This window comes from Carassius gibelio, chromosome A17 (genome assembly GCF_023724105.1).
Source record: "Carassius gibelio isolate Cgi1373 ecotype wild population from Czech Republic chromosome A17, carGib1.2-hapl.c, whole genome shotgun sequence".
Lineage (NCBI taxonomy): Eukaryota > Metazoa > Chordata > Actinopteri > Cypriniformes > Cyprinidae > Carassius > Carassius gibelio.
The window spans coordinates 8,604,248-8,629,413 of record NC_068387.1 but is presented as its reverse complement, the minus strand read 5'-3'; the positions used below and the strand labels follow the sequence as shown (position 1 = coordinate 8,629,413).

The following is a 25,166-nucleotide window of genomic DNA, read 5'->3' as shown; positions in this document are numbered from 1 at the left end:
TTCCATTTTTAGATCAAAATCACACACAAACACACACACACACGCACAAACTAGCCAACTGTTTTACAATTAAAAAAAAAAAAAAAAAAATTTTTTTTAAAAAAAAAGTGTTCCTGTAGCTCAACTGGTAGAGCACTGCGCTAGCAAGCAAGGAAGCGCAAGGTTGGGGGTTCGATTCCCCAAGAACACATGATATGTAAAAATTGATAGCCTGAATGCACTGTAAGTCGCTTTGGATAAAAGCGTCTGCTAAATGCATACATTTTCAACAAAATCTTTTTTTTTTTTTTTAATAATACTCAGAAATAACAAATAATAGTCACTCTATTATGGAAAGGTACTCTTAAAGCTGTCTAATATTAATACATATTAACTATATTTTGAAAAACATAAATTTTATACATTTGGAATTAAATAGCCCTTTGATGAAAACTATTGTATTAATATTTATGGCCAGAAGCATAGATAATAATGCTTCTTTGGTTTAATTCTGGCACTTTAGAGACCTGAGTCCAAAGTGTGGAAATTCAGTCATTTTCATTGACAAAACAATATTACAAAGCACCAACATTCACTCATATCGTGATGAACGTCTGTCTCGTTTCCTGTTGACAGGCCCTTTCAGAGCAAAGTCTTCATCCTTACATAGTGCACACATCAAACCTTTAAGTTTTGCCAAAGTTGAAATATTATAATGATATGTATATTAGAATGGGCTGGCTTTCAGATCAGTATTATTCGAAGAACACATTGTGAAAATAATGATTTTATTATTACCACTAGAGGTCAGTATGTCAATTTAATGCTCAAGTCGAGGGCTAAAGCCACAGAGAAGCTTTAAAACACAAACAGAAAATACTATCTATGAAAAGATTGTCTAACATGGTTTTCAGATATTAAAGTGTAATATAGTCTTAGCATAGCAGTAACATAATCTACAGAGATGACCTTTGCCATTTTGTTCTCTGCTTCCTTCTGGATTTATAAACAAATACACACACAATGGCTTTGTTAATATATCGATTCATGGAATGCACCAGTTTTACTTCAGTGGGTTTTAATAAATAAAAAAGGAAGACTCTGAAAAGCTGGTAGTGAAACCAGTACCACTACTATTACTATACTACTTTCAATACAACTAATATAAAACAATAAAATAACAATCTTATTATATTATAATATTTTAAGTCCATAGGGTTTCATTCAGCCTCAGATTTTAGGTTTGGTCTTCGGTTGTTTTTCTTCTGTAGAGAGCTGTATGACAGGAGTTCCCTGTATAGATGACTGGAAGGCCCCCATGTGCTGACAGAAGCCCACTCATCATGACAACTCTGCATCGGGGATGGTTAACGATGATGACGGTGAGGGTCGCACAGAAGGGGGCGAATGTGCACGATTGGCTGGCATCACGGCGAGACAGCGTTTACCTACGGGGAGGCTGACAGCTGTAAGAGAGCACACATTACTGTGAGTGTGCCACTTATGCTCAGAGAACAATGCACTCTTTGTACTTGTGTCCTTAAAGTACATTTAAAAAACCCTGCACTTATCACTGAAATGAAAATAACTGGTTTTCAGTGCAACAGTTATTATTATCAACCTGACTACATTAGTGGTTCTTAATCGGGGGGGCAGCGCCTCAAGATGACTTGATATAATTTAAAACAAAGACAAAACAAACATTAAAATAAGCTAAAACAAAAATCAAGACATTTATTACTTCACCTACTCTTAGTTTCTTAGTTTACCCCCTCAACAGCTGTTTTTTCTTAGTACAGAATCCAATTCGATCAGACTTGTAACTTGTCACTCGCTAGTCATTCTTTTAAAAACTGATATCATGCTATGGATGCACTAAATGATTCACTGATTAACCATTAAGAAGAGTTATACTAAATAATAGACAAATATTTTAAACGAAATGAGAAGATATGCGAATTAAAAGTTTGATAGTAAGAGCTTTATGAAAGGCAGCTACTGTGAAAGAAACATTTATATAGATGAAACACTTATTTTGTGTAGTGAAAAGGATACTCAGATTCTGTGTTTTGTACTTAGACAATTGAAAAAGATGCGGAAATGTTTGAAAAAAAGTGCACTTTTGATGATCATTTGTCATATGAGTTTTAAGAGTTTTGAAAATGTAACAGTTGCTGGTGCAAATAGTACCAAATAAAAAAAGTTGTAAATGTAAAAAATATTTAATGCTCCATGAAATCACATGGAGCCTCCAAATATTATTGTAGATGATAGTGGCCTTCAAAAAGGGTGAGAACCACTGGTTTTGATCAATGAAGGTAATTTTCAAGGGTCAAGCCAAGTAGAAATTCATTTTCATTGGGGGGAAAAAAAATCAATCAATCAAAGGAGTGATGTTGATAAGAAATATATTTAGATTTTTTTCTGTGCAGGAAAATATAGCGAAAAATTAGTTCAGTCCAATTAAAAATGTTATTAAGTTACTTCATTTCAGAGTGTACTCTGTACTTTGTGATTATACAGGAGCATCTCAATAAATCAGAATATCGAGGAAAAGTTCATTTATTTCAGTAATTCAACTCAAATTGTGAAACTCGTTTATTAAATAAATTCGATGCACACAGACTGAAGTAGTTTAAGTCTTTGGTTCTTTCAATTGTGATGATTTTGGCTCACATAACAAATTGTGATTCTAATTTATTGAGATGCACCTGTATAATCTATTATTGCACTGTTAGCTTAGCAACATGCTAATGTAAAACCAACCATCAACATTTAACTTACTTGTCACAATCTTTCACTCTCTTTTTCTCCTTCCTTTTTCTCCCTCTGTTTCTGGGTTTCCATCTACAGCAAAACGAGGAATCATTGTAATTCCACTTTGTGAGTAAGTTTTATAAAAAGTGTTATAACTTGTTACCTGTCTTGTTTTGTTGTAGATTTTTTTGGTCTTGGCATCACAATTTTAGAGAAATCATAGAGCGACAGAGACAAGCGGAGGGATTATTACAAACGTATTTCATGCTTGATAAATTCAGCAAACAAAACAAATTCTCAACATTTGTGTTTATTTGTATTTAAGACAACAATACAAAGCTGTATTGCAATGGAAAATGTGGTTAGATAAAATTGATCTTTTCCTTACCTACATTCACAGGCTTTGTGCTCGACAAAGGTCATCTCCACATATTCCTGGCCCTGCTCCGCTGGCTTGATCTTTAACAACTAAAAAATTCTTGATATTAATATCAATCCCAAACATGTGTCTGATAGAGACAAAACAAAGTCTCCTATATAGACATCACTTAAGTGAAAAAGCATACAAAGTCCAAATAAAGTTCAATATATGAAAGTATGAGCTAGTATTCACAATTATAGGTACCATCTTCTGGGCTAAGTTTGAAACACTAAATATCGTCGGCCTTGTCAAAAGAAAAATCCGTACTTGCATGGTGGTGTTAGAAGTGAGCGTAGGGTGACACTCCAGATTCTCATCTCCACAGCAACCAGCGCAGCGGACCAATGGCAGGCAGGCGGGGCTGAAGATGTGCTCCACCTCCCCAGGGTACTCCTGAACCACTTCCACTAGCTTCTCTATGGTGCGGCAGAAGCTTTTCCCCCAGACCTCTTGAAACAGCATCACTGCAACGCAGCACAGAAATACAAGACAATGACCTTTACATGTGTGTATGCATATACTGTACAAATACAAGAAGAAATTCCTAAGCATTTAGAAGCAATCACTGAGCAAACTATGACTGATTAGACATTTTGAGATATGAGTCCATGCTCTGGTTCATCCAACTACAGTTCCCAAAATACCTTTGTGTCCTTATTTCTCAAGACTAATGTATGTATATGAACCATATTTACATATGCAGAAATGTACATATAATACAGATTTGATTTACATTGATAGTTTGAGCTACAAAATCTCTGGGAAAAGGCAACAAGAAAAAACTCTGTAGTGAGTGTGAGCATGCCCTGTTTTTCATTTATCAGGGTTTCTCAAAAGAGAATGTCCTATGGGATCTTGCAAAGAATGGTTCTTTATTACCAATTTTGACTTTTTACTGCCATATTACTCTTGTTATTAATGTTATTTAGAGAGTTATTGTACGTTTCTCACTTACACTTGAAATAAAGAGACTATAAAATATTTATCTGACAGAACATTTGTTTAAAAAAATATCCAAAAGGGCTCTGCTTAATAAATAACACATGGCAAGAAAAGGGACTTTGAAAAAGTTTTAATAGAATGTGTCTTGGTTTTTGTTGTTGTTGTTTTTTTGTTTGTTTGTTTTTTTACAGTTCATGCTGTAAAAGTTCAATTTCTCACATGTGTCTGATCCTCATAACAAAGAAAAATATGTAAAACATCCCTGAAATGTTATGTTATGAGGTGATTCTCTTACCTTTAGCAGTGCTGTTTATGTTTACTAAGGAAGAACTCTGCAAAAAAGGGTGTAAAAAGAGAAAGATTATAATATAATCTCTATAAAATATTGAAAAGTATATATATATACTTTATAAGTAAACAAAAAAAAAAAAAAAAAAAACACAGACTTTGCATAGTTGACATCATTCTGATGTCTGGAGAACATTACATTTTTCATCAAATTGCCCCAAAACAGTTTAATCTGCAGGTGAAACAACCTAATATACCCATAAAGCAGTGCTTCCCAATCTTTTTTTGTCTTCCAACAGTCCCGTCAAACAGTCCCACCTTTTCACTCACATTGGCATCAAAAGGGATCATGTATCACTTCTTCAACAACCAAGTATCCCCTGGTTGGGAATCACTGCCTTAAATGAAAGGGCCTTTAAACAACAGCACTTGCTTGTGGCAAGAAACAATAGTGCATGTGCCCTTTTTTTATTGAGCCTATTATAAACAGCATGTTTTTCATTTTCTATAAACCAGAAAAATGCAGGAATCAGTGTGGTTTTACATCAGCACCTCAAGTCAGAAACTGCATTCAATACCTTGGATGGGAGATGGATACATCCACCAATAATGCAGAACTTCATAGTCAATAAACAATGGCCTATATAAATTAGAAAAACTAGAATCATGATTAAGCAATAAAAATAGTCCTTCTCCGTTTTAATAGCCTTTCACATACTGAAGCAGGTAAATTACTGAAAAATATCTATATATTTTGCACACACAAAAAAATAATACTCCTGTTCTTTCGTGTGGGTTTTATTTTTAACCAATAAGAATTTAAAGTTAAAAATTCTAAAATTTCTGACACCACAGCAAGATATTAAAATCAAAAGATGCAGGTGGCATGAAAACACATACAAGGTCCAAATGAAAAATCTTTAATATACAATGTCTTCCGCTGAGCTTGTGACATTGCATTCTAGGATTGCCTGCATAGGCTGCATACAGTCTTAAATATGCTTATAAGGCATAATAATTTTGCTGCCGACTTTTAAATTATTCTTATGTTGCCTTAAATGTTGTCTAGGTATGCAGCAAGTGTTCAGTGACAGTCAGGGATAAAGGTAGGCCTATCAACACTAGGTTTCTACATTGCAGAACTTTTAGAGACAAGAAGTCAGTCAGTTGGCATCTCCATGCTCCTTTGGAACAGAAGGATTTTGCACATCAACTCAGCTATGTGATGGACCTCACGTAGCACCTCTTTGTCCTTGTGTGTGTTACCAGATGGACTGTGTGAAAGTAAAGTACTCCTAAAGGTTCAATACGGGTCATAAATAGCTGTGAATAGGAATGTTGAGAGAACCTCCCTAATGTTACCACCAGAAACTTCTGTAAACAATATCAATTCTTAAAGGTGCTGTGTGTATTTTGAACAGCATAAGCAACACCAAATGCTATTGGTGTTTTTATGTCTAGCTTCTCAAACTAATAAAATCGGAGAGAGAGTAAAAATAAAATCAATATCAATCTTTTTTTTTTTTTATAGTTGGATCACAAATAAATCACAAAGCTAATAAACACTACAAATTGTAATAATGTACGCCTACTTCAATTCCTATCATGCACAGCTATTCCAATTACTATACACTGTTGTATTGTATTATATCTAATGTCATTTGTTTGTGGTCATTTTTCGCTGTTCATTTTAACTTGTCATCATTATTGTGATAAGTGTTGACATCCATCTGTGTCTAATGTTTTAATGGCTCCTCAGTCGATTCAAATTATTTTGATGAGACCATGATGTCAGTGCTTTAGGCCAAATGCTTAAATTGCCGACAGGACAGACTGTGCTGGAAAACACTGAAATGTGGGAACATAAAGTTGTGAAATTAACTGACTATGAACACACTGAAGCAACAAAATAGGACAAGTACATGCTAGTCTTACAAAATAAAAGTTATTTTATTGTCTATCTATCTATCTATCTATCTATCTATCTATCTATCTATCTATCTATCTATCTATTTTTCTATCTATCCATCCATCCCCAGGTGAAAAAGAAGTACTCTAAAAATATACCAAAAACGTACTTGAAATTCACATAGTATATTTATAGTATAATTGTACTCCTAGCATGCATATTTGAAGTGCATTAAAACTGTATTGAATTGCATTTAAATATATTTTTAAAAAGGATATTAAAAGTATGTTGGTAATAAATATATGCTTAGTTACACTTTTAAGAAATATGTTAATTTTAATCGTACTTAAAGTATATTTTATATTATATAGTAAAATAATACAGCTTTTACAGTGGGTTTAAAGTATATGTATCTTATTTATAACCATATGTACAGTAGACATACTGCAAGATATTTTAAATATTTATGTAATGAACATGCGCTTTCGCCTACTTTTATCTTGCAAAATATTTTTAACATTTTAATATATTCTATAAAGTATATTAATTCACTCACACATAATACATTATAGCTGTTAGGGTTATGTTTAGTTTTAGTTCTGTTTTCTTTGTGTTTTCAGTTCACCTGTTTCCCCGTGACCTAGTTTTACTCCTAATCATCATTTCATTGACCTGTGTTTGATTAATTAACTCATTAGTTATTTTGTTTGCTCCCATTCAAATACTCTCAGTTCTCCCCTTAGCCTTTGTCCGTTCTACTTTAAGTTGAGTTGTGTATGTCTTGTGGTTTTTTGAATAAAAATATGATAATTGGTTCTCCAACCATTTGCCTTCATCTACCTTCCTTTGACACAACTGTGACAGAAGAATGGCTCCTTCCGCCTCCCTAACCCCGAAATGCCTGCAGGCCTCCGAGCAGTCAAGCCTGCTGGACATCCAGCACCAGTGCCACCTCGTGAGCGCTTCCCTGATCCCCAGATAAGCCCAGGAAGGGCTCCTGATCCCCAGTTAAGCCCAGGAAGGGCTCCTGATCCCCAGTTAAGCCCAGGAAGGGCTCCTGATCTCCAGTTAAGCCCAGAAAGGGCTCCTGATCCCCAGTTAAACCCAGGAAGGGCTCCTGATCCCCAGTTAAGCCCAGGAAGGGCTCCTGACCCCCAGTTAAGCCCAGGAAAGCTCCTGATCCACAGTTGAGTCCAGGAAGGGCTACTGATCCCCAGTTAAGCCCAGAAAGGGCTCCTGATCCCCAGTTAAACCCAGGAAGGGCTCCTGATCCCCAGTTAAGCCCAGGAAGGGCTCCTGACCCCCAGTTAAGCCCAGGAAAGCTCCTGATCCACAGTTGAGTCCAGGAAGGGCTACTGATCCCCAGTTAAGCCCAGGAAGGGCTCCTGATCCCCAGTTAAGCCCAGGAAGGGCTCCTGATCCCCAGTTAAGCCCAGGAAAGGCTCCTGATCCCCAGTTAAGCCCAGGAAGGGCTCCTGATCCCCGGTTGAGTCCAGAAAGGGCTCCTGATCCCCAGTTAAACCCAGGAAAGGCTCCTGATCCCCAGTTAAGCCCAGGAAGAGCTCCTGATCCCCAGTTAAGTCCAGGAAGGGCTCCCTATCTCCAGTTAAGCCCAGTATTGACTCCAGCTGCAGAGCTCGCTCCAGAGTCAATTCCAGTGTGTCTCTTGGTGACAATGGACATGGTGCTACCCTCAGGGTTCTTCCATGAGCATCCTTCATCTCCCAAATCTCCTTTGCTTCAGCTGGTCCTGGCCAGCCCTCCTGAGTCTGCTGAGTCTCCATTGCCTCCCCTGGTCCTGTCCAACCCTCCTTCGTCTCCTTCGCCTCCGCTGGTCCCATCCAGCCCTCCATCACCTTTGTTGGTCCTGTCCAGTCCTCACTCATCTCCTGATCACCCAATGTTAGCCAGCCCTTCTCCTCCAGAGCACCCACCAGAGCCCACTCCTCCTGAGTGACCCACAGGATTCCTAGATTTGCCCAAGAAAATTTTGGTGGGGGGCCATAAACCCGACACCAAGCCAGTCAGGGCAATGGAAGATTCGCAATGGCTCCCAATAATCCCTGATCCGCCATGGCCTCCTGAGTCTCCTGATCCGCCATGGTCTCCTGAGTCTCCTGATCCGCCATGGCTGCCTGAGTCTCCTGATCCTCCATGGCCTCCTGAGTCTCCTGATCTGCCATGGCCTCCTAAGTCTCCAGATCCGCCATGGCCTCCTGAGTCTCCTGATCCGCCATGGCTGCCTGAGTCTCCTGATCCGCCATGGCTGCCTAAATCTCCAGATCCGCCATAGCTGCCTGAGTCTCCTGATCTGCCATGGCCTCCTGAGTCTCCTGATCCGCCATGGCCTCCTGAGTCTCCTGATCCGCCATGGCCTCCTGAGTCTCCTGATCCACCATGGCCTCCTGAGTCTCCTGATCCGCCATGGCCTCCTGAGTCTCCTGATCCGCCATGGCCTCCTGAGTCTCCTGATCCACCATGGCCTCCTGAGTCTCCTGATCCGCCATGGCCTCCTGAGTCTCCTGATCCACCATTGCCTCCTGAGTCTCCTGATCCGCCATGGCCTCCTGAGTCTCCTGATCCGCCATGGCCTCCTGAGTCTCCTGATCCGCCATGGCTGCCTGAATCTCCTGATCTGCCCTGGAGGCTCTCCCTGTCTCTACCCTGTTCCAATCCTGCACCAGCCTCCAGGGCGCCCACTCTCCCTCCCCAATGGTACTGTTATGGGTGTGTCTTACGGGAGTGGGGAGTTATGTTAGGGTTATGTTAAGTTTTTGTTCCATTTTCTTTGTGTTTTCAGTTCACCTGTCTCCCAGTGAACTAGTTTTACTCCTGATTACCATTTCATTTACCTGTGTTTGATTAAATAACTCATTAGTTATTTTGTTTGCTCCCCTTCAAATACTCTCAGTTCTCCCCATAGCTTTTGTCCATTCTACTTTAAGTTGAGTTGTGTATGTCTTGTGTTTTTTTTAATTAAAATACGATAATGGTTCTGCAACTGTTTCCCTTCATCTACATTACTTTGACACGACCGTAACAATATAAAGGTCTATGAAATATGCAAATGCATTCTTACATTGTACCAACTTATAATCTATTATAAATATAATTTTGTCAACTATACCTTAGTAATAAGCATACTTAAAATCAACAAAATCAAGTTGTTGGGTTTTACTTGTTTGTACTCATAAAATAATACTAGGTGAATACAATTCAAATACATTTTAATTTCATGCTTTTAAATGCATGATATGAGACATTTATTGTAATAGGCTATTAATTATACTTTCCACAAGCATTTCAATATCATATCATTATAAGTGTATAATAAATCTATGATATGTGATATATTTACATGTTTATGTTCCTAAATTCAAACAAGCTCAACCTATCAGGTGATGCGCGAAAAACAAACCTCATTGGCTTTTGTGGAAGATCAGGCTGTTGAGGCTCTGAGTGTCATGCTAACTTAAGATTCAGCACTTCTGTTGTAGAGATTATGGGCCTCTTCTAACCTTATGTTCAATGTAACACAGTTACAGTATTGTATGGTGAAGATGACAGACAAGAGGATAAAAACCAACACTCATGTCAAGGCAAGCATGATGAGGATTTAGTCCAAGCTTTGAAAGATAAATCTGTCTGTCTGTCCATCTATCCATTCATTTATTCATTCAGGACTTTAAGTGTCTACTGAACTTCAGGGTTTCCTACAACCAGAAACATCAGGTTTGATAACCGCCAATCATCCAGCATTGAGGATGCAAGGCAGGAAGTTTTGAGCAAAATAGGAAAGCAAACAAAATGGTAACCAAACATTTCAGCAGACTTGTGGCTCCTCTAAAAAATGTGGGTTATGATAGAAACTGAATGCATTACACATGCAAATGAGAAAATATGAGAGGCTGTTTGAGAAAGTGTGCTGGCTCCAGCGATGGAGGATTTCAGTGGTTGTCATGCGCTCCATTACTGACATTGCAAACCGACACTGCAGAAATTATTCTTCTTTTCCTGTTTTCATTAATAATATAACTCCGGAATGGTTAAAGAAGTCAAAACAAATAGTTAAAGGTGCTGTATGTAGGATTGACACCGAGAGGTTGAACTAGGTATTGCAGTCCAAATTCAAAATATTGGAGAGGTTTTTTTTCACCTAGCCCCTCCTCCTCATACTTTAGCACACACAGGTTGACAGTTTGATGGCACCAACAGGAACAAGTGCACTTGACGATTAAAGAAATGAAACACGCTGTGTTTTTCACCAACTGGCAACCCGGGGTACTGAAATACAATTGGGTAAAATGGCAGTGGGCGGGTTTCACAAACCAAAACAGAGACTGACATCCCGGCCCGGAATGAACATTTTCAAAAAAAGAATAACTGACTGTAGCATTGCTTTTCAGATAAACACGTATGGTAACTTAGCATGTTTTTTCAAATATCTGCAAACATATTATGGTAATTATATGCTTTATTAGAGTCAAAAACTTAAATACAGCACCTTTAAACCTTTTTAATGTTAAAATGCAGAGACATCTATAAGCAATCAGTTCAATGCATAACTCACGCAATCTTTTTCACTCCCAACGGTAATGCTAAGGTCAGCACATCTATGAGAAAGACCTGTCTCTTAAATAATAATCCACAGTGACCTGAAGTCATGCAGAAAGAGTATCCTTACACCCTGTCTTTTCCAATTGATCCGGCAGTGTGGGAGAGGGCTGGCCTGCTTCAACAGGAAGAGTCTGAGTAAACTGAAAAAGAGACTTCAAGCAGACATGAAGTCTATGGGAACATTTACTTCAACATCACAAATTAGAACAAAAAATCTATAAATCTGGTGCCAGGCTGCACGCCTTTATTGGCAAAACTAAGTGAGACAGGGAGGATCACTGAATATTTCAATGATGCGTAATAACCACAAGCTCCTTTATATTTAATAATGAGAACATGATCCTGTGATCATGGTTTCATGCAGGCTGTTGCTTGAGGTTATATTAATTCATTCTTCTATGAACACAATAAAAAGGCACATTCAAAATGAATAAGCAATAAAAAAGTCATTCTCCAGACAACTCTCGCAATTTTCGCAAATAACTAAGCTACCCGACATAAACACAGCACAGTCTAACAGGGCGTCTTTACTGGCTCAGTGCAAATCTGTCAAATCACAGCCTTGCATTACTCCAACAAACATCCAACAAGCATTTTTTTTTCTCTCCAACAGAAACATTTCACATTCTATTGCTATCCAGCATTCACAACACAATCGTGAGTTACATAATACAAAATAAGATTTAGAAGAAATTGTGTTCTTGAACTATAAGAATTGAAATGGTTTTACAGTAGAGAAACAGTACAGATCTGATTTAATATCCTGCCTAATATCTTACTACTGCTATCAACATGATGATAATATTGAAATTATTAAATCAGTAATCTCCCTGCATGACCCAAACAGCAATAGATTCTAGTGAGTAAAATCCTGGAGGACACAACACAAACCATATTTGCTTGTTCAAAAACATCTCCACATAAACTCACTTGGAATTGGCCAACCATGGATAATTGTGCTCCTTATTACAGTAAGCCCTGTTGTGGCTATGTAAATGGAAGCAAATTGCGTCCAGATGAGAGATTAAAGGCTACAGAGTTGGATGGCAGTCCCCTGAGTGCCACTGAAGGAAGGACAGATCCATCTTTTCCTGATTGTGATTGCGCCTCGTCCCCTGGGCCATAACCAGGCCTGTACAGGAAAGAGCCAGGGTCCTGTCACCACAACAACTCGCGCTGACTGAGAAGTCTGGAAGCGTATGCCTAAATTCGATTTGGCGGGAAACTTTTGGGAGGTGTTGCTGTGTGCATGTTGACTCATGTTTTCTTTAAGTTCTACCGACACAAAAGGTGATGCCTGCGGAGATGAATGGACATGTTTCTTGTAAGTAAAGAGCCCTTTTAAACCAGTTAGAAAGCACAACAATACTGCAGATAAATTACAATGCAGAAATGCAATATGCACTGAATGTGCTGTCACTAGAAACATTACTCTCTGGCTAGTTGATCATGAACAGGTGTGGTTAGGGGTTTCTTCCACATGTTTAAAGAGGGAACACTTCGTACTCATCACATAATCTAAGGTGAGCCTAAGCAAGATCAGTTAACAGTGTTTGCTCATGTGTTTACTTTGCCAGCAAGTCCATCAGTGGAGCTTGAATAAATAGCTACTGCTTCACATTATGGAGGCAGAGGAAGGCCGAGCAGACAGATGGTCAGAGTCAAGTATTATTTGGCTGCAAGTGTTGACGGAGAGGAAGCACCTGCGCTGGATGCCGTCCCGAGCTGGCACATAACAGACACGTGTGCTGTCACTCCTGTCACTCTTTGTTGCCTCTCATCCCTTATTTGGCGGATTTTTCCCGACTTGATTCTTCAGCTTTTTTCTCTGACATATGTCTTTACGCTATATACTTCTTTGTGCTGTCTGAATCACATATAGTGACATATATAGACATATATAGTATAAAAGAAAAAAATACATACATACATACATAAATACATACATACATACATATATATATATATATATATATAATATATAATTTGTTTTTCTTTTATTTGAATATATTTTCAAATGTAATTTTTCCTGTGATAGCTAAACTGAGTTTTCAGCATGATCCTTCAGAAATCATTCTAAAATGCAGATTTTTTAGCTAAAAATATTATTTACTATTTAATAAAAATGTAATACATTAAATGATATCATATATTGCAAATATTTAGATCAACTATGCCAAGTTAGTCTGTCTTGGGTTCGAATCTTGGGTTCCTGCATTTTGTACTGAATTCTTTGAGCTGTTTTATAATGCTTCCTTTCTCTCAGATTGCTCGAAGCTTCCATCCACACTGTCTATTCATTTATTTCTGGTTTATGAATCTCAAGCCCATTTACGTGTCTGCCCTCTACATGGAATTTGTATTTTTTGGATCTCAGCAACATCAAAAATCCGTTTAGAGGGAACATTGCCAACAACATCTTCTGGCATAAGATCAGATGACCGAAATATCCAACAAAGCTGGCATGATCCTCCCTTTTAAAAACAGAAAGAGGAAATTCACTCTTACCAGGTAGCTAGAATCTGTGAAATAACACAAGAGCTTTTAATATTCAGCCCCACTGTCCTGTCCAGAGGGACTAAGATCTAACACAAACATAGAACGCCAAACTAAGAATTTACATGAAGGGAGAAAGACAATGTGCATGATACAATGAGGAAGGAAATGAAATATGGCACATCGCATAACCCCCCAAAAAGAAAATATATTAACACTTGGAGGAAAGACTATGGAAGTCCACACTGCAGATGACACCGGAGACAGGAAGGTAAAATAAGACAGGAAACTAAAAAAATAGAATGACGGCAAAATTAGCAATGAATGAATGAAGTTGCACATTTGGTAAAGCAATAAAGTAATCTGTCATGAACTGACTGTGGATGTATGTAACAGCATGACCCTGCTGTTCAGCCCATCACTCAAACTAACTACAAGGCTACAAATACAGACTTATTAAAGAGTCTATAATACTTCTTAACTTTGATCAAATCAGAAGTATGCAAAACAGACATTTTAGACGAAGCTAGGAAACAAATTTAAGTTATTAAAACCTTGTAGGAACATTGTTTTGAAATGTTTCTAAAATTTTGAAAAAAATAAATAAATCTTGTTGTGGTTATAATGTTAAAAAAATACAACTATTTCACCCAAACTATAATAATATGTTTATTTTTGAATGTTTATTTCAAATGTTTCTAAGAACATTTTCTCTCAACATTCTAAGAACACTGATCAAGTAAACACAAATATTATGGGATTGTTCCAAGAATGTTGTTCTAAAAATGTTTTGTCTTAGCGTTATGAAAACATACATCAAAGTTATAATAACTTACATAAACATTACTTTAAGAATGTTTTGTCCTAACATTTATAAACTCTTAAAAAAAACATTTCGATGTTTTCAGGATGTTTTCTGTTAGTTTGGGAAATTCCGCCAAAATATAAGAACGTTACACTTAAAACAGGCAAATAAAAGAACAGCAATGCGCTATGGATGTGGAGTTTCTAATTTTCACATCTTAAATTAATTTCAGTGTTTTGTTTCTAATAAACACACTGTTTAAGTGTTTGGGGTTGGAAAAAGTTTGTAATGTTTTTTAAAGTCTCTTCTGCACATCAGAGCAAAATTTATTAACGTAAAAAACAGTAATAGTGTAAAATATTATTTTTTTTAAATCACTGTTTTCAATGTTAATTTATTTTAAAATGTAATTTTTTCCTGCGATGGCAAAAGGTGAATTTTCAGCATCATTACTTTAGTCTTCAGTGTCGCGATTCTTTGAAAATCATTCTAACATGCTGATCTGCTGCTCAAGTAACATTTCTCATAATTGTTGAAATTATTTCTTATTATCATTGTTGACCATACACACAAACACCAACACACACACACACATACACAAAACTCGGAAATAAACTATTAGATTATGTATTGTAAATTTGTGTCATGACTCATGTACAACTTGTGAAAATGTGATTTATAATGCCTGCCACATTGCATTGTATATTACACCAAACAATCAATTATTATTTATTTATCTGACACTTTCCTATTCAGAGCTTTCACAGTTCCACTAGTACAACATGACTAAGCTCCTTGAACAACATGCTGATGGTGCAGTAGCTCATATATCAAATCAGTTGGGTTACCAGCCTAGATTTTACCACTTAACCATACCACTGACATTAAAGCTCAACCACCCACTGACTTTTCAGTTACAGGATATTTCTTTTTTAGAAAAGCACCCACATAAACCAAAATAAAAAGTTCGTGTTTTTACGTCAAATACAAATGATGTTAAAAAAAGGTTAGGTAGCCCTTTAAACCTCAGTTGCCATTACAGACACATCATCACGGGTGACACGTAAGCTTATGCTCAGGACAGCATATACAACAATGACACATGGAAGAATTTCTCCCAGTGCCTGACTCAACATATTTCTGGAATGCTCCTCCCGGCACGAGAGGGCAGGAGAAGACATTTATAAATGCTCTTCACAACCACATGGACAATATTTATTTTCTCATTCTGTTTGCCTTTCTCCAGAGATGGCTAACAGTGGCAGAGCAGATGAGACAAAAAGGACGGGCGAGACAGACAGCATAAAGGAGACATCTCTCCCTTGAGAAGAAGAAAAAAAAACGAATGGGAGGGAGCTCATATTATTCAGCACATACTCTGTCTTAGTCCATTGGGAACTGCATTTCATTCAACCCAGGGGCAAAAGGTGATCTGAATGCATAGCACTGCACTGGTTAACACTAGGTGGCCAGTCTAGAAGCCAATAAGGGCCAAAATAGCTTCAGCTGGCACTAAATGGTGTGCTAAACCCTTGGCCTTACCCAAGCGAGACAGCACCCTTGCACGTGTGCATTGGTTAATTAAAATTCACAAACTGAAGACTAATGCTTTATATTTTTGCACTGGAAGAGTGCAGCTGGAATACTGGAATAAGAGCGTGTCTTTGTAGGTCCATCGAATGATCTTCTCATTTTTTCCATCAACGCAGCTTGCACATAAGTAAACCATTTAAAGGGGAATTCACGCTTGATCCGCTGAATGTAATGTATGTATTAAAGACGAGCTCTCTTCATGGAGGTTTTTAAGACTATAATGTAAAGCATCTGTGCATTTTGGCACTAGGTTGTCTCCAAATAACAATTTAAAATTGAAAAAAAAGTGCTTTATTTAATAGCACCGTTTGACTGGCAACAAAAATGTTGTGTTCCTCAGTGCTCAAGAGGGCCATATGTGTTATTGTGCAACCATCTATAAGATCAGCAAAATTCTCTTCAAAATAGGGGTGTCGTAATCAGTGTTGGGGAGTATATGTACATATATATGTGTGTGTGTGTGTGTGTGTGTGTGTACCGGTATTATGTAATTTAATTACAAAATAAATGTCATTGTAATCAGTTACAGTTACTGGAAAAAAATGTGTAAATAAATTACAGTTTCTGAAAATGTTAATGATTACAAAGGGGGTTACATCAGAATATGTTCACACACACACATAGACACTTTATATTTGGTTTTATGTATAAGCTTTATTTATTTTTTTTATTTACAGTTTTTTTTTTCAAGGCATTGTTAGATGCCAGTGTTTCCTGTCAGATTTGTTTCAATTTTGAAAAGGAATCAAAGGTAATCAGTTACATTACTTAATAAAAGAATTATTAAGTTTTATTTTAATATATTTTAAATAGGGTAAATTGTAATTTGAATGTATTGCATTTCCAGAGTGACCTTCCCAACACTGGTCTTCCCAAGTACTTCATACTTCCCTGGAAAGAGTAGGCCCTGAATGCTCATAAAACAGAAGTCAAAAAGTACCCAGATGACCTACTACTTGCTACAGATTCTGAAGTGTATATCCAGTGGACACTTTACAATCCCATGAGGCCCTAAAGCTTTTGTCACCGAAATGCCAGGACCAAACAAATACACTTGCACAACTATGTTGCTGCTCATGAGAAATAAACTCTATCCACTGTTCCCTTAACACTGGGTTCTTTGGGAGGCTGAACAAGGTTATCTTTCCCTCAAAACCAAAAACCCACTTCTTTGGTGACTGTTGATTTTGTGGTCTAAAAACAAAAGGACAAATCCTTCTCGAGCAAGTCCTGTGCTGCACTGCTGACGACTTCCATCATATAGGGTCATATTTGAAAAAAAAAAAAAAAATTATAATAATAACAAATTCCCGAAACTTAAACGAACCTTGAAGGAGTGTATTTGGCACGGAAAAACTCATTCGTCCAAAAATGTTTTTGAAATTTGTCCATGTTTAGCAAAAGAATCCAAGTCTTTAACAGTGTAAGTCAGAATAATGAAATAGCATTAGACCTTCCCTTTAAATAAGACGTTGTTTTCCAACAAAATTAGTTTATTCAGTGTAGGGAACTAATGATCTAAGTGCCACTCCAACACAGTAGATGGTGGACACTTCATGTTGCACCTTAAGGCTGGTTGCCATCCATCATCAACCAGAAAAAAGATGCAGATGTCAGAGGAGATGATAGACAAAAAAAAAGTGTATTTATTTATTTTTGTGTATTCGTATTTTAAGTGTGCTTCAATGGCCAAATATCAGAAACCCCAACATAAAGTTTGAGATTAATTGATTGAGACAAATTAAATTGCAAGGAATTGCAAGATTATTGTAATTGTGGATTTTTTTAGTCACGGTAACTGTGTAATAAAAATCTGATGTTTTGACAGATCATAAAGATTATCGCTTATGCAAATACTGTACCTGCTAGCACCCTTTGTTGCAAGCCTGAGATTGTGACACATTTTTTGAGCCTGTCCTCCAACAAAAAACAACCATATAGGTCGTTTGTGCAAGCATTTATTACGACCTATATTTACATTTTAAAGTTAAGCACTCTCTAGCGGGTGTAAAAATAATGACAGTCATTACCAATCAAAACGCACGTTTATTTAAATGCAATATGTGGGCGTTTTACACCGATCTCACAGTATTTCCTACATATTTTACTACTGTAGGTGGCTTATTCGTTCGAATGACCACACCTAACCCCACCCCCTAAACCTTACCCTCACAGAAATCATGCTAAATTATGATTTATTGATCATATACATTTTCGTACACGTCCGTTCCCTGGGATCCAACCCATGATAGCATGATTACACATCAAGGTATAACGCAATAATCTACCAACTGAGCTACACGAAACACAAATCAGAGTGCCAATAAAAGAGTACAAAACATTAATATGAAAACAACCTTTTGTCGATAGGGGCGCAATTGTAATATACGCTCTGATGGGTCGTATTTCAGGGATTTGGACAAACGACCTATACAAGCGTATTGGTTGGAGGACAGGTTGCATTTTTTAATTGCAGGATGACACATTATGTAATGCAACATAGCATGATGAAATCAAATTTACGTGGTTAAAATTATTGCAGCTATATACTTATGCATAATAATATGTATAACCATACTGAAGAGTTATATGCTGTGTCTAGTATTTTAACCTCTGTCACTAAAACACTAGATTCCCTGACAGAGTTCACTTAAGTTTAAAGAAACCATCTGCAAGCTAATTATCCAACTTTGGAAATGATACAGCAACTCCCTTCCTTACACAAGTGATCCTTACAAAACTGCTTCATACAGATCCCCCTGAAATCAGGAGCGAGATTCAAAGAAGGAATATATTATATAAAAGCACAAAAAAATAAAAATAAAAAATAAAAATTCAAGGTCTCAAGGAAGGTGAAAAGTACTGTTAATTTTGTTACACCTTTTGTCCAGAAGCTCTTAAAAAGTACTCTTAAATTTAATCAAGTTATCAGTCATTAAAGTTGTATGTGAGCAAACAATATAATCATTATTTTAAAAAGTATTCTTTTTTTTTAAACTACCCTTGTCGAGGTCAAATTTTATGATATTTTAAAGGACTTATTAATTTTTTGACTTAATGCCCACAAAAAAATACAAACATTAATTTTAATAACAATATTATTACAGTTACAAATAGTAATACCATTAAAATACTTATCATGAAACAGCTGCATTCAATGAATAATAGATCCACAAGAAATGGTGTCATGTCATTGAACATTAACAGAATGAATGCTACTTTGTTGAGCATTTAGATTGAAAGATTGCCATTGATATTTATAGAGGAAGTACTCAACTGAAGCTTTTCTTTCAAATAATCACCAGCATCAGTAACAGCAGGTGCTTGCCAACTTCTTGTAACTCCTGAAATAAAATAAATCTAAGTTTGGCTGCGAGCACAAGAAAGAGACAAGAGGAGACAGAAGCCAACTCTGACGCACACACACCTGGTCTATGGCCAGTGATATGACAGATGCTATGTGTTTTTTGGTAAAAGTGAATGGAGGCGTAAGTCATTTGTGGCCTCCGGAAGAAGTGTGTGGTTTTTGGTTTTACTGCGCCCGATAAACCTTGTTCTGACCTGCCAGAAGCAGGATTAATATTGAATGAAAAATGAACATATTTACATTCTTTTAATGTCCGTCTGTTCTTTTTAAGCATCTGCGAGTAGAGAATCGTAGATTTGCAGCAAACCATTATCCCAGAAAAAAAGTGGGTGTGAGGTTTTATATAGTCAACTGAAAGAGGATATGAATGATAAAAACTGTCAAACTTGAGTTCGAAAGTTGAACCCCTTCCTCAAATGATCTGTAGTGGTCTAACTAACACTGTTTGGCTACAGCTGATTTACAGCTGCATAGATTGTGACATATCTAAGCCCATTAGTGAACACAATGAAAATTTTCAAAGCATGCTAATTTATGTTATAGAGGAAAAGATACGAATATTGAGGTGGACGCTCATGCCAAAGCTCAACTTAGCCATCTCACATAACATGAGGCGCGAGACTTTACCTTGAGCTGTGGGACAATGATCTTCTTATTCAACATTTTGACATTTCATTGTGAATAGTTTAAATGGATATGGACAGTATGTCATTTTAGTTTATATCTTGGAGTAGTTAAAAGCACATGCTTGTTCATATATGAGACTAACTTTGACATACTCACATTGCCTAATTGGTCTCTCATTAGACAAGAGTAGAAGGCATATAAAGACAGACTCTGACTGTCTGCTGATTCTGGCATTGGTTCATCACTAGTGAGTAAGGGGAACTGTGTCACACATGCCTGTGGGATCAAGGGAGTGATGCAGTTCGTCACGTTTCGTTTCATGACTCGACACTTTCTCTTGGATCAAAAAGGGATCAAGTTATAGAGAGTGTTATAAAAACAGCCGTCTGGAGGCTTTACTGGAAAGTCAAAAGTAAACTGATTCCATTCATTCAGCCAGGTCTGACTGTCAACTGCACGTAGTCACGCTCAAATCCTAATCATTCTATTTTATTTTATTTATTTATTTTATTTTATTTTTTACAGATCTCTATTCTGAACACGTCAGCTAACAGCAACTTTCAAGAACGTTTTAAACATACAGGCGTTTACACAACGGGTCATTACGGGACATCAACACTGGACGCGTTCTTATGTACAAATGCAGAGCAATTGCATTGCTTTAAAGTAAAATAATTACTTTTAATCTGTCACGATTCTTTAAAAACTCCAAGCCTAGAAAGGCGATAGAGCTATAACGCTAGGATCAAGTCGTCGCGTTCCGTGGTTTAAAACAGCGTTCTCGATTTGTAGCGTAGAATCAATCCTTGGGGTATCATTTCTGCAGGTTACCTGTGAAAAAGGACGGCCCTTATGCTCACCTGTGCAGGTAAAAGGCTCAACTGGACCGCGACGAGTTGTAACAGTGATGTCAAATAGCCCATCTCGAATGCCAAGGCAAGTCTAAGCGTAGAAAAAAATCCAAACAGTCCATCCACCATAAATCTTCACCATAAATTCCACAGAACGGTTCTAGGTGGCCAGTTCGTGTCTTGCTTGTCCGTAGTAAAGTGTGCGGTGCTTTCTCCAAGCTACCAAATACAATTAAGCAATCCGGTAAATGTGCTAAACATAGCCTATCCGCGATGTTTTTATCTTTCTGTTTTCCTAAAAGGTCAGTGGTGACACGTCACTTAATTGAATCCAATACATGGAAGATGCACGCGAATACCACCTGTAAAATGTTTAAAATAGTTCCTTCTGGAGTAAACAGTGTTTGGAGGTTTTTATCTTCTTCACGCGCAACTGATCCAGCGTCGGTTTTCTAGTGCAAGATTCGTGCTCGCGCATTTCCCAAATCGAGTGGCACACTTCCATATGAGCGCCTTGACTACCTTTCAACAAGTTGATCATTTAAATCTCCTCCTCCTGAAGCCTTTCTCGTGCTCATACTGTCCTCCCACTGCCCTCCCCTCCGTGAACTCACATCTCACATTTTATTTCGCTTTTCTCACTGATTCAGTCAAAAAAAAGTGGTGACCTACAACCGTTATACTGAGGACTTATTTCTACCTGGTCTGATCTTTTTACCTGTGTGGTAACATCTAAACGTTATTCACAAATTATTTTAAGCCCATTCTTTCAGTATTTTAATCCTTTATAATTATTTTAAAATCTCAAATTGTATGTATATATATATATATATATATATATATATATATATATATATATATATATATATATATATATATATATATATATATATATATATATATATATACATATATGCTCTCATTACATATATTGTATGAAATCTTTTCAACGAGATCTCATTTGTTAACAATAGTTAATGCATCAACACAAACTTACAAGGAGCAAAATATTTTACTTATTAACCTTTGTAATTGATGGTTAATAAACATGTTAAAGTTCATGTTCACAGTGCATTAACTAATGTTAATAGATCTCCGAATGGTTTAGTAAATGTTGAGATTAACATTATATAAGATTAATAAATTGTATGTTAAATGTTAACTCAAGTTAAATACAGTACATTTGTAAGACAAAGTGTTACAAAACACATGAATGAAGCATCATTACTTATTTTTTCAAAACAATGTAGGCGAACTATTCTCAATTTTGAGAAAGTTGCACATTTACTCTACAAACAGAAGATAACAGTAAATATGCTGCATATACATTTGTATAAATAAGTTGCAGTTATAAAACTGTAATAATATTCATGAAATTATAATTTGATTTTTATAAAACAATAAAAGAGCATATTGCACAAAATTCCATTATTATCCTTCATGTTTTCTAATCTCTCCAGCCATAAAGCGCTTGAATGTGACAGCCATTCTTCCAGCAAACAGATGAAGGCACCAATATTCCAAAATCCAGAGGTACACCTTCGTCAATTCCTTGAATTCATGTTGTCATAAATAAATAAAGGGGACAATTACATAGAATAAGGTCCAAGTTAAAAACCTATGGTGGTTTAATTGCAACATTGCACGCTCGGTGTTTAAAAAGATTTGCATTTCCCATTTCAGTCTCTTCTCTTCATGCTGGTACTTCCATGCTACAGGGTTGGCATTTATCACTTCTTAAGACGACACAAAACTATGCATATTGATGTTGGTCCATTCAGCTATGGTTTTTGTGGTCAAAAGTTTCAAAATTCATCTAGTGTTCTGAGCAAAGCTCTATGGAGTCCAACAGTCAGTCAGTCGGACCAGAAAAAGCACATGCTCAGAATAGACACCCTGAGAAACAAACAAATTCTTTCGCTGAGTACACTGTAGTATCATGAAGTCAACAGGGAAGCACACTCATAAGAAGACATGTGAGACTGTATTATTGCAATAAATCAGATTATGCATGGATGCATGCTGTTTTATGTTCTGTTTATTAATGTGTGGTTTAGAGCTGTGGTATGGGTTGAGCTGTAAGGATTCTTTCCTTACTCACACAATGTTTGTATACAAGTATGTGTTATGTGTTTGCAGTAGCGCTGGAATGCACAGGCTGGAGATTCTTCAGTTTCACTGCATACTTCACGCCATGTTGACTGACAGGGCCTCTATGTGCTATTGTAAAGAGCACACGTTGGTGGATGGTGTCAGCAAACATAGTGCGTTCCCCCACCTCAGATCACTCCCCATTCTCACAGCACTTTCTCTTTAGCGCCTACCAAATCGAGGAAGTCAGCGAGCTTTCAGCCTGGTAAGGCTTTGAAAAAAATGATGCTATTTAACATATTTCAACATGACCGTTATATTGAGTAGTGCCTGTATGTTTTAGTTTAGTTTTAGTGCTTCCTAAGGTATGGAATACTTACGAAACTGATGGAATCGTAGTATGTTTGTAATCAAAAGAGCATATGATATTCTAGCACTTATGTGGCTTTGATGTATTAGCCTGTTTTAACGGTCTTCCAGGTGAAAATCAAAATCTAACTTAGAAAAGTAATAACTCAAAAAGCTGCACAATTTTGAGGCATCATTCATGTTATGCATTAAGTTCAAAGGAGTTTACCCAAATATGAAAATTGTGTCATCGTTTGTTAAACTTCATGTTGTTCCAGACACTTTAAATTAAGATATTTGTAATGAAACTTAAAAGAGCATATATATTTTTTGAATCTTCTGCATTGGAAGAGACAACAAGCAGGCACAGTCTATCAAATAATGTGCTCATGAACATCAGCTCTCACATTTCTGTTATTATCAGAAGTGTTTCAAGAAGTGATCTCGGCATAATGGATGGGCTGACTGTACATTCCCCTCGAATCTTCATGTTCTCCGATTGTAAAGGAGAATGCACAATCTACATTAAAGTTATCCATTCATCATTGTTTAGAAGGTCTGATTTCTGAGGAAGGTTCATTTTACACATGAGAACACTAATCTGAGCTGACAAGATGAAATTAGCGGATATCATGAAGCTTAAAGGTATTTGCCAGTCTCCATAACTGCAGTGTGTCATTACCGTAAACCATCTGGCCAGCTCCTCACCCGGATGTTACATGAATCAACTTCCTGCAATTGCCCGATCTCAGTTATGTACACGTCTGCACTCCGTCCCTCCACCTGTTGTTTCTGACGTATTCACTAATAGGAGATCAGGCAGCCCTGGAAGTGGCCCAGTCTTCAGAAAAATCCCCTTTGCATTGTTAGTAAAAATGGGTTTGATGTTATGCTATGATTTCCTTATTGTATTATAGTCTTCCTATTTTCAAGACTAAGGTGACGGTTTCCCTCACACGTCTTAGAGGCCGACAGGTGTTGAACAGTTTCCTCAGGCATTCCACTCTATTGTATGGGCTTGTGATTTTTGTGTTCATTTAGGAAGTCCCCCTCAACACGTGCAAAGTGTCTGACGTGCAGTTATTGTCTGACAACGATGTGTCACATGGCATTAGATTTGTTTACACAACATCTTTCAGGTGCTCATTAGTCATTTGCTACTGTTTTTGACACCTTTTGTCATTTCCTTGAAATCTTTATTTTAGTTTTATTGAGTATCTCAAGTAAATACAGAAGGTTATGGATTAAGTGAACGTGAACAGGTGGGTGAAAACTGAACATGTGTCAGTATTTCATGCATGCCTTCGTCTTAAAAAGACAGCATTCCAAATTAAATACCTATCCGTCGTTAATTTTAACCAACAAAATATGTTAACTTAATGTATACATGTAAAGTAAAACCTACTGTATCTGAAAAATGTGTTTAATTTTTGTATCTCTATTGTACTTGTCTCTTATTGGGCTTCTTAAAAAAAAAAAAAAAAAAAAAACCTAGACTTAAACTATGAAAGACTCAAATGACTAAAATGTGACTAAGACTATTAAGCATTTTTGTTTCAAGATAAAGACTAAGACTAAATCAAACATACAAAAACATTGTGGTCTTAAAGACTTCTGCTCTCCTGGATCAGCACTGTTTATTATTGCAGTACAATAATATTTCTTCTCTCTGCTAATAAGTTTATTCTTCCCCAGGGTGAAATGCATGCTTTATAAATACATCTACAACCACACACACACACACACACACACACACACACACACACGCACACACACACACACACACAGACAGACACACACACACACACACTCACACGTATTCTGGCTAAAAAACAACATATGCTCAAAACAGTACGAGGCATGCTGCCAGTTATTATTAAAAAAAAAAAGTAATCTTTAAAGTTCATAAAAAATAAAACATGCATGTACAGTTTAAATGCATGTTAAGGGTTTCAAATTCAGACATGTGAAGCTCATATTTTTGACTTCCATTATTGCATTAATGTAAATGAGAATACATTTTAAGTAAACTGAGGGATGATTCTAAATAATTTTTGTTTAACCCCAAATACCCC

General features: G+C 36.9%; 1 protein-coding gene across 2 annotated transcripts; it reads right to left on the bottom strand.

Moving 5' to 3' along the window:
* Window positions 1–101: 101 nt before the first annotated feature.
* On the bottom strand, window positions 102–21,192 carry LOC128031420 (placenta growth factor-like). Of its 2 annotated transcripts, none has more exons than XM_052619676.1 (7): window positions 20,662–21,192; window positions 4,395–4,431; window positions 3,425–3,621; window positions 3,129–3,204; window positions 2,900–2,929; window positions 2,764–2,826; window positions 102–1,445 (listed from the first exon to the last, which is right to left on the bottom strand). In XM_052619676.1, exons 1-6 carry the CDS (start codon window positions 20,779–20,781, stop codon window positions 2,777–2,779), a joined length of 510 nt encoding a protein of 169 aa, XP_052475636.1. In that variant the 5' UTR covers window positions 20,782–21,192; the 3' UTR covers window positions 102–1,445; window positions 2,764–2,776. The 2 variants fall into 2 exon arrangements, with proteins under 2 accessions (XP_052475636.1, XP_052475635.1); XM_052619675.1 differs by having other exon boundaries at window positions 3,125–3,204; window positions 20,662–21,188.
* Window positions 21,193–25,166: the final 3,974 nt, after the last annotated feature.